Consider the following 13,122-nt stretch of genomic DNA (forward strand, 5'->3'; position numbering starts at 1 on the left):
ACGCGGCCGGATGCCCCCCAAAACATAGCCTGCCTGCCTCCCTGTGCAGCTCCTCCTATCTCCTCCTTGCTGCAGTGTCCAACTCCGGGGGCAGGCCCAGTGAGGAAAACTCTGGATCATCGCTCAATCCTAGCGTTTAAACATTCTTACACCCGGGAGCTACACACGGAAACCGATCCGTGGCCGGATTTCGCCGGTCCCGAGGCACTTGAAGCAACGGGCCCTGGTGGTCCCCTCACACGACAGACAATGCACTGGGTTTACGCCCTTTGGCAGCACCAGCTGTCCGGGAAAATTGATCCGGCCAAGTCCAGAGCACGTTGGGCACTCGATGCGGCCGATGCCGCCGCACGCAGAGCAAGCTGTTGGGCCCTCCACAGGAGGTCGCGCATACCCTCGTCCCCTGCTCGTCTGGACTGGAGTCTCGCTATGACGCTGCTTTATGTACATCATAGTTGCGCTGCTGACCAGAGAAATCACGACGCACAGGCTCCCCAGCGAACCCGCATCAACTGTCAGAAAAGAAATACCGCACTCAAAGCTTGCCCGGCAAGCAGTGGTACGCCTTCTTGCAACCAGAGGGCAGCGAGGAAAATGCGCTGCTGAGCGGGAGCATAAGGTTGGTACGCCTCGTGAGCTTTTCATTCTCATTCCTCAGGCATCACTTGTTGGAACACACAAAGAAGCACAAACCGGTTTCGTTTCTGCGAAATAATTTAAGCATATTTTTAACTCACTCTACGAGCTATTTTTTGTTGGAGCAAAGCCAGGAAGCGACTGCACAAGTGTTGGGCCTTACTGGTAATACAGTTTCCCTCCCACTGGTCTTGTATGTGCCGACATTGGGACACTGACAATGGCTTTTCCAAAGTTAGCTAAGGAACGAAAAGCGGCCGAGGCAGGAGCACGCCAACGAACTAACTGCAACTACACCATTAAGTATAATTAGAAAGGAAATGGCACAAGGAAAGCTTTCGAAAAGCTTCCAAATTCTCATCCCATTGGGACCACGTTTCCTCGCCAAGAGGCCAAGGAAACGAGGAAAGCGGTGGTAAACAAAGAAATTGGAGACGCCGTACTTTGATGCAAGATCTACGTGGAGACGACGTGCATCCCCAAGGACACATAGGAGGATTGCACCTCTCATTCAGGGGTTATACAAGCGCAAGTTATTTAAAACTGTCTGTATGCACGGGCAGAGGAGCCTTCCAGCGCTGTAGTTTCGTTTCGTTTCGAAGCTTTCGAGTTTGCCCAACGTCCCGTCACTTTCAACTTAAAGTAACGTTTATCACCATAACAACACCTAGGTACTGCTCGCTTGATACTTGCTTTACTTTGCGCGCGCCCAATCTGCTTAAAGCCCTAGTCATCCTGCAACTCCCCACGACCCCGCTAACGCGCTGACTCGGCGGCATCATGGACGCGGCTCCCAGTCCGCCGCTGGAGTACCAGCCGGGCTTTGGGAACGAGCTCTGCTCGGAGGCCTTGCCAGGCGCCCTACCGCATGGGCAGAACAACCCCAAAGCCTGCCCCTACGGCCTCTACGGTGCGCATTATGTCAAGGGCGTCAATAGATGTCCGAAAATGGTTAATGAGAGGTCAGGGATGGTGGTTGTGGGGTGAAGGGGGGAGTGGAGTGGATGCCCGCCCCAGGACGCCACCCCCTGCTTCCCTCCTCCGCCGCAACCGTTAACTTCTCCTCCCCCCCTTCATCTACCTTCACCGACACGGCAGCTGCTGATACTTCGCATTCTTGTATACATTCCCCTACACCCCCCACGCCTCCCCTACACCCCCCACGCCTCCCTGCCCTCACCAGCCGAGCAGCTGAGTGGCACCCACTTCACCGCCCCGCGGGCGGCCAACCGGCGTTCCTGGCTCTACCGCATCCGCCCCTCGGTCACACACGAGCCCTTCCACCCCATCAACTTCCCTAATGAGTCCCTCACCGCGGACTTCTCGGCCGGCGCCGTCACGCCCAACCAGCTGCGCTGGCGGCCCTTCCCCGTGCCCTCCGAACCCGTGGACTGGGTTAGGGGCCTGTTCACGCTGTGTGGAAGCGGCAGGTGGGGGCGTGTCTGTGGAGAGGAGGGAAGGGGCGTAGAGAAGGAGGGGATCATTACCAGAATTACCATGAACGTCACCATGTGCATCATTACGAACATCATCATCATCATCATCATCACCTTGATCATCATCATCATCATCATCATCATCATCCGATCTTTCCCCCCTGGTCTCTCTTTCCATTCTCCCCCCCACCCCCCCCACACATCGGCCCCCAGGGCCAGCAGCAAGGAGGGGTTCGCCATCCACATGTACGTGGCGACGGAGTCCATGACCACCTCCTCCCTGACCAATGCGGATGGGGACATGCTGCTGGTGCCGGAACAGGGTGAGGGTACCGGACCGGGGGCGGCTCGGGGGGCAGCAGGAGGGGGAGGAGGGGAAAGACGAACCACGAGCGAGTGAAGCTGATGCCAAGGAAAGACTGCTGCGGCCGATGTAAGGAGGGCAGGGGGAGGGGGAGGGTTTTACCTTCCCTGTACTCCTAGGGGTACTTGCAACCTCTCGCGAGCATGGCCATGTCCTCCGGTGTTGCTGTTGTTGCCCGCTGCTGTTCTTCATGGTGATGTGATGGGCGGTGAGGTGAGGTGATGTGATGTGATGTGATATCGCTTTCAGGTGCTTTGCGGCTCAAGACCGAGTTCGGCTTGCTGGATGTGGCACCCGGGGAGATTGCCGTACTGCCACGTGGGGTTAGGTTCGCTGTGGAGCTGCATAACGGGGCCGCAAGAGGTTATGTACTGGAGGTACGGAAGTACGGCAGGTGTGGCGGAGTAATGAAAGGAGAGGAACAGGGCACAACAGGGGGTGGGAAGGTCCGCGGAGGGTTTTGCCTTTGGGAGGGGAGAAGGCGGTGATGAAACCCGCGACGGTTGGGGGCAGGGGCAGGGGCGGGGGGAGGGGCAGGGGCAGGGGGTAGTGCGGAGGAAACCAACATGGCCGGATGACGTGCTCTTAATGATGATGATGATGGTGATGATGATGACATGGGTGTTGTGCCATCCCGTTGTCGTACATGTCGTAACCGCGCCGTACACAGACTTTTCAGGGCCACTTTGCGCTACCGGACCTGGGCCCTATTGGTGAGTGTCCCAGAGCGCGGGCCCGGGGGGATCAGGGGTGCAGGGGGGGGGGGCGCAGCGTTGGGGTGGGGCTCGTGACGAGGGGGGGGGGGCGCTATCTGACGACTCCTGTGCAGCCATTTGCTCCAGAGCTGAGGTACTGAACCAAACTAACCGAACATAACGGAAAGAACGCACCGAAACGAACTGCCCAGGCGCCAACGGTTTGGCCAACCCGCGCGACTTCCTGCACCCGGTGGCCTGGTACGAGGATGTGGAGGGCGTATCGTACAGTGTACTGCAGAAGCTGGAGGGACAGTTGTTCGTTGCGACTCAGAGCTTTTCGCCCTTCAATGTGGTCGCATGGCATGGCAACTACGTGAGTATTTGGGGGGACGGAGTACGGGGGCGGGGGGGCGGCTGGGGGGCCGCCCCGGTAGGCGGGGGGGATCCCGTCAACCCCGCAGTCGCCGCGAGGGATCCTCTCAGTGCTGTGCGGCTGCCGCCCCACCTCCGAAAGCAGCCAATCGGCGCCCGGGGCTGTTTGTCGGGGTGACTCTGGGGGCGCCGACGACGGTCCTTTCCCTGCCGGGTGTGAGGTGGCCCTTTCCCTCTGCCGGCTGCTGCCCAGGTGCCGTACAAGTACGACTTGGCCCGGTTCTGCCCTATGAACGCGGTCGCCTTTGACCACCCAGGTGCCGCCGCGGGGTTGAGAGCCTGGGGCGAGAGGGCCGGGGGGAAGGGAGGGCGGGGTTTTGGTTTCGGTGCTCGTCATGCCTTTTACTTTTCTCTCTTCCTCGCAGCATTGTCGGCGCGTTAGAACCACCTCCTCCTCGTCATGCTGCTTGTTGTGGACTCACCGCCAGCCGCTCACCACCTCCGCTGAACGTGTGGGCCCCCCGTGCCTTGGTTACCCCCCCGCAGATCCCTCCATCTTCACGGTGCTTACCGTACCGTCGTACACGCCAGGTACGGCAGGCAGACGCGCCTGAACGGGGATAGGCAGATGAGATGCGCCTGGGTCCTGTGGGATCTGGATGCCCACGTGGGTCGGAATCGCCTGATCAGGCCACCTGCAGGCCGCCGACAGCGGAACACAACGGGTTAACTGTCCATCTGGCACCATCACAATTTCCCCCCCACACACACCACCACGCACACACACACACTTCCCCCCCTGGGCCAGCAGGTGCCCCCCCCACCGCCGACTTCGTCATCTTCCCCCCCCGCTGGCTGGTGGCGGAGCACACCTTCCGACCGCCGTACTATCACCGAAATTGCGCCTCCGAGGTGAGGTGGGAAATGTTTTTGCCGTACGGCGTACGGCGTGTATGGATCCTGCACACACCGGCACACGCGCACACACACCGGCACATATTTGTGGTGCATGAAAAGCACCTGTCCCTCCCACAAAGTCATGCAATTACCGTACAGCTCAGGTAGTTAGGTTGTTGGGTAGTTAGGTCCCCATTCAGTTACGTTAAGTGGTGAAGGACCGTTGCGCACCCACGGGGGCCCAGTGATAGCCTGGTGGTGTGTGTGGGGGGGGAGGAAGAGGCAGGTAGAAAGGCAGACCAGGGGCTGAGCGGGGCTCCGCCGCCTCCGCCGCCTCACCGGGCAGTCCGGGCGTTGGGAAGTGCAGCTGCAGGGCCCCGCCCCAAATATTCCCGATGCGATATCCGCACTCTATCTCTGGTATCTGCTTCGTTCGTATCTGCTTCAATCGCCATTGGTTCGTCCTTACCCAGCCAACCCCCAAGCAAACCTCCCAAGTACCAAGTCGTACCTCCCAACTCCAACGCACCTTCTCAAAACCACCTTCAAAAAGATGTGAAACCCGAGGTCGAACCCCCACCGGTCCGAGACCGCCGCACCCCCCGCGGCCCGTGCACAGCGACCCCGCTCACTCTTCGCGACCTGCTGGTTGTGTTCTCATCAGGGCCGCCGGGGGCCCTCATGCTGCCGCACTTGCCGCCACCCCGGGTATGTGGATGTGTATGTACGTGTGTGTGTATGTCCATGCACGTGTGTTCGTGTCGCACGCAGTTTATGGGCCTCATCCGGGGCCAGTACGAGGCCAAGCAGGACGGCGGGTTCCTGCCGGGCGGCGCCTCCCTGCACCTGTGCATGACCCCGCACGGCCCCGACACGGCGACATACGAGAGGGCGGCGGCGGGCGGGGCGTGCACTGCCTCAGCGGACGGCCCGGCGCACCTGGGCCACGAGGTGCGTGTGTGTCCCCGCGTGTGTGCGTGTGCATGTGCGTGTGTGCGTGTGTATGGCAGCATCATGATGATGGGGTGATGATGAGGATGAGTAATAATGATGTGGACGGAGGAAAAGGAACTACCGGCACTACCGGGGGAATCTTTTTGACCCCAGCACTGCCGTACGACCCCACCCTGGACTCGGTTGCGTGTGCGTTTTCCGTAATTTTCCCTCCCACCTACCCCCGGGCCCCCCCACACACACGCCCACCCCCTCCTCCTCCCCTCCCCCTTCCCCCCACCCCCCTGCTGCTGCCGGACGCTCCCCCGCAGACCCTGGCGTTCATGTTCGAGACGTCCGCCATCCCCCGCGTCACCCCGGCCGCACTCAGCTGCCCGAGTGTGGACCGCGACTACTACAAGTGCTGGGTGGGGCTCAAGAGCCACTTCAACCCCGCGGCGGCCCCGCACAAACACAAACAGGGACCCACACCGCAGCAGCATCACCAGCACCACCACCACCACCAGCAGCACCAGCAACCGGTGGGGGAGGAAGCACCCCCTAAGGCGGAGGCCGATGGCAGCGGCGGCGCCAGTGGGGGGCCTCTGCCGCAGTGGAACGGTGGGGGGGGCAGCAGCGGCAACGGAACTGCAGGCGCGGTCACCCTCGGGGGGCGGCAGTAGGGCCCCGGGGGCGCTAGCTGTCGGGGGGCCCCCACTACGGGGGGGGACTGCCTAGGGGGCACCGGTCCAGAGGGTGTGGATGTGTGCGTGTGTGTGTGTTGTGTCCCCACCACACGTTGGTTTGACCGGTTGTACGATCTGTACGTTGAAGGGCGGCTGGAGCAGCAGGCTGGCACTGATTGTGGTGCTGTGCAGGGCGCGTCAGGGACAGTACACACGCCGTGTAAGTGTATGTGCATGTGTATGTGCATATGTATGTGCACGTGTAAAGAAGGCTCCGTCGCGGTTTACTGTAATTGTACGGCTGCATATTGTACGGTAGCCCAACCTGTTTGGGACGTTCTGAATTATTATTTTAGTTGGGATGCGGATGAGGATGAGGATGAGGAGGTGTGTGGGGTTTCCCCCCTTAGTTGGCCCGCGTTGCTGAACTTCAGAGAGTAGGTGCCGTAATTCTGCGGTAGGTAGGAAGAATGTCGTACAGGTACCAATAGGGTAGAGACTGCTTCGTCGATGTGATTTGAAGGCGGTTGTGGTGAGGGAGATGGCCTTCCGCTTGTCGTGTGTGTGAGAGACGACATGATTCGCATTCCGGTTCTTGTTCCGAGTTGCAGCACCTTCCAGAATCGTCCGAGATCTGGATCTGGGGAGGGCAAGGGAATTTTCGTTTGGCCGTTGTTGGACAAAATGTTTTTATTTTGACATATCGGGCTGCCCGCAAGTTGTTTCGAAAAAGGGATGGGGGTGTTGATGTCTCGACGATTGTTATCAGCTCCGGAGCGTTGCCTTGCCAGTGGTTTGATTGGCCTTGACCCATTTCACTTTGTAGTTGGGGTTGCGATATGCCGCTGCTTGTATCCCCCAGTCCTCCCCCCACTCGATGCATCCGGCTACACGCACGCCTGGCGCTGCATTTGTACTGTATGTGAGCGCAAGCAAGAACTTTGTGACACTAATTTTCATTGGGCGAGGGTGGTTGATCCGCCTTCATGCGCATACGAGTCATTTTAACTGGCAGTGCGCTAGTTTAACACGTTAACGCTAGCTGTACGCTCCGTCAGGTGAATTTAAACTCGTGTGCCGATAACGTATTTGCAAATACATTATCACCACTTTGCACATCTCAAGACGCGACCGTTTGCCTTTTTAGAGCGAGCGCATAGATACAATTCATACGATATATTACCCAAAAGCTGTACAATGTACGACGTACATAAAGTGCGAACCGCATCGCAATGCGCACACAGGAAGAACGCTTTGCACCGTCAGAGCGAGCCACGTGGATGAATGTTGGTCCTATACTGGAACATCGAACAGGTACAACATTTCGTAACATGCTAGGTTGGCGGTTGGGGGCGAGAGGGGCTCCACCGGGGCTGCTCCACCGGGGCCGTAAGCCTCACGTCCGGATCATATGGGAAAGCTCTTTTAGGGGAGGGACCGCGAAGGCCGATCAGTCCGATGCTGCACACTCCGGCTAAACGACCTGTATGTACTACAGCAGCTAGTGGAAACCCCAACGACAAACCGACCGCCGACAAACCTCCGACAACATGCGGCCCGGCCTGCGGTAGCAGCTGTTGCCACGAAACAGCAGGGCGAAAGCCTCGATGAAGCTGTTGCGTGAAACTACCGGCAAAATACTTCTTTCATTTTGTGTGTTCACTTTTCGCCACTTAGGAAGATGAGTCCAAACATCCAAGCCCCGCAGATAAATCTCCCCATGCCTCCATGGGATTCAAGATAATCACAACCGCTGTACGAATTCGGGGAACCGTCAAATCATTAACTCCCCTTGGACCGCAGCAGCTGGCCACCAGAGAATGAAACCAGCGGGCCAGCACAGCAGGATAAACGGTCCGGAAAGCCGTGCGCAGCTTTCCTCGGCGGGTGGCGGGACGAGACATTGAGGGCTTCCCTCCGCGTATTGGACAGCCTTGGTAGAGCCCATGACGCCGGTCTTGAAGGAGACATCGATGGGCATCAGGACTTTGTCCTTGATCTGGGGGGGACTGGAGCTCCATTTTCCTGTACATGGCGAGCGGCCACGATCTAATCCATCCGCCGCCGCCGATGGGATTATGTGACGGGTTATCCCCCCGCTTCTCATCTGGTAGCAACCCTATAGGAGCATGCTAACCTATATTAGATATGTACTCACGTGGCACGGTAATAATGCGCGTCTTGGTCTATCCAGGACCTCCAGCGCCTGCGTGATGAGGCGTGCAAATTATACTATATTTGTTGGTATAACATAAATTATATATATTGCATATGTATACATGTGTAATACATACATGTACACATATACACATACCGACGTATACATACATAATAGACATACCGACGTAGTATGTGTGGCTCCCTGCTGCTGCTGCTGCTGCTGCTGCTGGGTACTACTACTAGCTAAGGCTAGCTACGTACGTACCTTGCCGGGCTCTGTTGAACGCCGACATAGGCCCAAACCGAGAGCCACGCATTCTGTCTGCCACTCAACGAGGCCATACTCATATTGGTGACCAAGTAGGTGCAGCTGCGCCGGGGGTTGCTGGCGGGATCCATCGTGACGGGCATCGATATTCCTGTGTGCTCGTCGTCTCCGTGCTCGCTGTAGCAACGGCGTCTTGGAAGCTGTAGGATATGGAAAAAGAAGCCGTGACTCCAGCTTGTTCTCCCGCAAGGCCGATCGCCGACAAATCAATGCCAGTTATGGTTGTGACCTGCACGCCACATATACATACATACGTACACCCGCACGACCAGATAGACATACGGCAGGCACCCGCAAGCACAATTTGAATACATGCATGTGTGTATGTATGTAAGCGAGGTAGGTGTGCGAACAAGCAAGATGTTATGGCGCTGATAGACCCAATACACAACGAATAGTGTGAAGGTTTTCTGAGAGTAACGAAAGAAAACCAAGGTTTTCTGTGTGTTTGCCGAGAGCGTACTCGGCGGTTCGTTGGTGGTACGGCGGGGCCGTACTGGTGAGAACGAAGGGCAAGTCGCGGAGAGCGCGACGGAAAGAGTAATTTCGCGAGTTTATACAGTCAGTACTGACAGGTTTCCACTGCGTCGTCTGCCCATTACACCGCCCCGCGGCAGATAGCGCATTCGGTAACCAGGCTCGCCTCCTCTCGGCTTAGAGGTCGCCCTAGTGGCAATGTTTGCGGGCATAGTTATGATGCCAGCTAAGCGTAGAGTAGGTGACCAATTGGTCGAGCTCCAGAAGGTGCACGCAGACCTGCACGCCCAGTTGACCGCCATTGAGCAATCCGACGACTACCAGAAGGCCGCCTCCCTGCTGGCCTCTGACCCTCTGGCTCGCTTAAACAAGAAGAAGTTTTCTACCGCTATGGGCCACGCCTGGGATACCTACGTCTCCTTGAAGAATCAAATGGCGAGCGTCTGCGCGAACATCGCTCAACTGGAGATGACCATGGAGCAGCCAGCTATGAAAGTTCTCGTTTCCGACAAGTCCGGTCGCGTCATGGAGCGCCCATTTAAGGACCTGGACTACGTCAACGACAGCTGGGTCAACAAGTTGGGCAAGGAGCACAAGGCGCTCAAGCGTGAGAACCGGGAGCTGAACCAAATTTACCATGCCTTTCAGAAGGTCAACCGCAACCTGGAGGACGAACGCGAGGCGCGCCGCGACGAGGCCCCACCGGAGCAGATTGAGGAGTTGGAGAAGGCAACTAACGACGCCATCACCGAGGATGCCTTTGCCGCGTCCTTCTGGGAGCGAGCGGGGAGGCTGGTCGCGCCAAGCCATCGCGGGCTACTGGCGGAGAGTCAAGCGTTTGCCGCGTCATCGCGGGCGGCCTCCACGAAGAAGGTGTATGCGAATCCGTGGGAAGGTTTTAAGTCGTGGTGCCGTGCGGGCGGCTACTGCTACCTACCGGCAAGCCCCGTCGTGGTGGGGATGTACTTAACGACGGTGGCTAAAACGGCGTCAAGTTACTCGACCGTTAAGCTGGCGAGTGCTGCGATTTTCATGCAGCATGACTTGGCGTGCGAGGGGGTGAACCCGACGAAGCACCCCTTTTGCAAGGCTGTGCGCGCGGCGGCTAAACACTTGCTCGGGACGGCTGTGCTGAATCGTAAGGAGCCCCTAACCCTCGAGGTGATCGTGGCCGTCGTCCGGCTGTTGGCCTTCGCCGGTGCCCCAGTGTGGAGTGTCATGATGGCCGCGTACACGGCCTTGTGTTTCGCGGGCTTCTTCCGGTATGATGATGTGGCAGGGCTCTTGGTGCGAGATGTGCAGTTCCACGCTACGCACACCGCTGTCTTTATTGCTAAGCGAAAGAATGATCAGTTCCGGGAAGGCAATGTGGTGTGCATTGCTCGGGGTGAGGGCGTGGCCTGCCCAGTGGGCCTTTTGGAGAGGTACCTTAAGCTGTCGGACCTCACGGCTGACCAGCCGCTCTTTCAGGGTTTCAATGGGCAAGCCGCCCGGGCCGGTAAGGCCACGGCCCTGGAGGGGCGTGCGATCGGCTATGCGCAGGCGCGGTATCACGTTCTTAAGGCCGTGGCGAAGGTGATGGGTATCACGCACGGTGAAGCACAGGCCTTGTTTGGCCTGCACAGCTTGCGCTCGGGTGGCGCGACAGCGGCGGCTGAGCAGGGTGTCGATGAGCGGTTGTTCCAAGCCCACGGGGGCTGGCGGTCGGTAACCAGGCTCGCCTCCTCCCATGGAAGCAAGCACACTCTTCTGCTCGCAGGTACCCAAGCTTGACTCACGTCTATAAGCGGTAAGGCAACTACTCATGAAAATTGTTGTTGTACGATATGCATGCATGACTGGGTGGATCAATGCACGCTTGCTAGGTACGTACACCCTCTGTCTGGCAATTTATGTGGGGATGTAAACATACACCGAACCCTGCTTGACGGCGAGTGAGCTTGCAGACTTACTTGCTGCGGCTGATGCCCGGGCGCATCATTTGCATTAGTAATATTATGATGCTACGTTGTGCTGTGTGTGTGCATTTGCATGTGTGTATTGTCGCAAGGACGCGTGCGCGCATGCAGGTTGACCTACCCCAGGCGTCCACCCCGTCGCTCTCCGCAGAGAATGCAGCACTGAAGGTCATAACAAAGATCAGGGCAAGGATGAGTGCAGCTCCGGATGCACTCGGCGCCGCATTATCCGCCCAGCAGCGACTATTGGAGCGCGGCCGGCTCTTGCGGGCTCCTGCACCTGCTGCTGCTGCTGCGGGGAGCTGACGAAACATTAGCAGCTCCATCCGTATATGTGCGTTCCTTTCCTTGCCTGGGACCCGGCCCTCAAGTCAGTTGGGCAGGGGGTTATTCGTACGTTAATGCACGACCGTACGACAGCCATTAGGGCTTGTAGAGGTGGACGGAATCGGTAGCTTGTATGCTTGTTTTATATGGTCTGATCGGGCGACGATATGCGCCGAACGCATCCAAGCAAGTTATCAACCGAGTCAGTGCTGACGTCCAAATTGTTGAAATACAGTAGGCCGGTGGTGACGACTGGGGACCGCTGGAAACTAAACAGGCGGGGAAAGAGAGCCCTAGCGGTGGAGCGCGCCTTTCTGTTTGCGGCTTTTAGATGCGACGCGGAGCGACGCGAATATTGCTTCTAAGCTCAATTACGGACAGAGTGCATTATTGGAGCTTATGTTGCCCTCACTCCCCCCCGGGCCCCAGCGTGCGTGCTATCTTCCCTGGTGGGGAGTTGGAGCCCCAATGTTGTCGAACTTGCTTAGCTTCTGGCTAGATCGCGCAATTTCGTCGGTCGAGAAATTCGGATGAAAGCCCAAAAGCAGCATAAACAAAGTAGCTATAAAGGCACTGGTGCTGCTGGTCCCTGCTCTTTATGATGATGCGGCCGTTATAATCGCGAGCTGTTCGTTGCCCGGGCGAGGTCCACCTAGCGCAGTTTCCGGGACCTACTAAAGGGGACGCCGATGCGCTTATAAATGCTATTTGGGACAGACGGAAATGCTGTTCCTCGACTTTGTGGCGTGAAGAAGCCTTTTCTGACTATGTAAGCATATCCTCAGCATGATGCGCATTGATTCGGAGGCTCAAAGACAGATTTCGTAAGCAGGTACTGAATTGGTGCTTGTGATTCGCGCGTCGCGAGCGAGCCATCCGTTGCCCAACCTCCGAAACGGACCGACATGCTCACCTGTTACATATGATACTTCGATGAGACGTAAATACTGTTCCTCGAATTGATGGAGTGTTGAAGACGCACAGGGAAAGGGGCGTGCTAAAGTCATCAGCCGGGGAATGTAACGAACGAGAATTGTTTCTGGATGTGTGAAATGAAGCTCTGTGAAGCAGCGCATAAATGACTTATTTTACATCCTACCAGTAATAATTCCTCTCGTCGCTGTTTAAAGTACGCCTTTGTGCCAACTAATGCACGTACATTTGGCAGCGTGACTCAGCTTTTTGATGTGTCCCGTCCTTAATAACGAACCGGTTACTCCCCCAAGATGGAATTGCCCGTAATTTCATTTATTAGCTATAACGGTAGTCAGCTTTAATCTATATTTACTGGACTGGTAATCAGTACCTTCTTGCGTGTCGCGCGATGTACGGCTATCGAAGCGCCGACATGGGCCTTCCCCCGGCAAACACATCGACCGCTGGACGTCCGCCTTCAGGTTACATGCATGCAGGAAACCGCCATAAGTCCAGGTTTACAGTTCATTTTTATTTCGTAACTATAAAAGCCTCCTTACTTCTATAATGATAAAGCTTACGGCCAAATTGCTTTGGGCCTACACCAGGCTGGTTCCATCACAGCGTCAGCAGGACGCCTCCGACTTCCTACCCTTGCCGCAGAAGCAGCGCAACCAAAACAGGTAGCTCGTCTGAAGTATGGGAGGCTCTGATGTCGATGAGCTATCCTTACACCAGTACGAACGAAAGAAATCTCTTTCGTTCGTACTGGTGTAAGGATCATTAAAGACAACCTTATTAAACCGTTATACATGTCTCCTGCTGTACGGATGGGTGGCCGTTTCGGACCACCCCGGGCCGTGAGTCTCTCCTAACACACACCCCGTTTCCTTTCCTCCCCTCCCCCTCCCCTCTCCCTCCCCACCCCTCTCCCT

At 57.2% G+C, this 13,122-nt stretch overlaps 1 protein-coding gene across 1 annotated transcript; it reads left to right on the top strand.

Moving 5' to 3' along the window:
- Positions 1-1,416: 1,416 nt before the first annotated feature.
- Positions 1,417-12,055, top strand: VOLCADRAFT_102970 (uncharacterized protein; the record flags this gene model as incomplete). The annotated part of the gene is made up of 15 exons (XM_002946335.1): positions 1,417-1,546; positions 1,820-2,066; positions 2,286-2,395; positions 2,686-2,813; positions 3,107-3,149; positions 3,344-3,507; positions 3,760-3,823; positions 4,053-4,097; positions 4,318-4,418; positions 5,175-5,354; positions 5,669-5,764; positions 5,819-5,957; positions 6,342-6,409; positions 9,171-10,125; positions 11,097-12,055. 15 exons carry the CDS (start codon positions 1,417-1,419, stop codon positions 11,249-11,251), a joined length of 2,625 nt encoding a protein of 874 aa, XP_002946381.1. The 3' UTR covers positions 11,252-12,055.
- Between the last annotated feature and the right edge of the window lie 1,067 nt (positions 12,056-13,122).

The sequence above is a fragment of the Volvox carteri genome, assembly GCF_000143455.1.
Source record: "Volvox carteri f. nagariensis unplaced genomic scaffold VOLCAscaffold_3, whole genome shotgun sequence".
NCBI lineage: Eukaryota > Viridiplantae > Chlorophyta > Chlorophyceae > Chlamydomonadales > Volvocaceae > Volvox > Volvox carteri.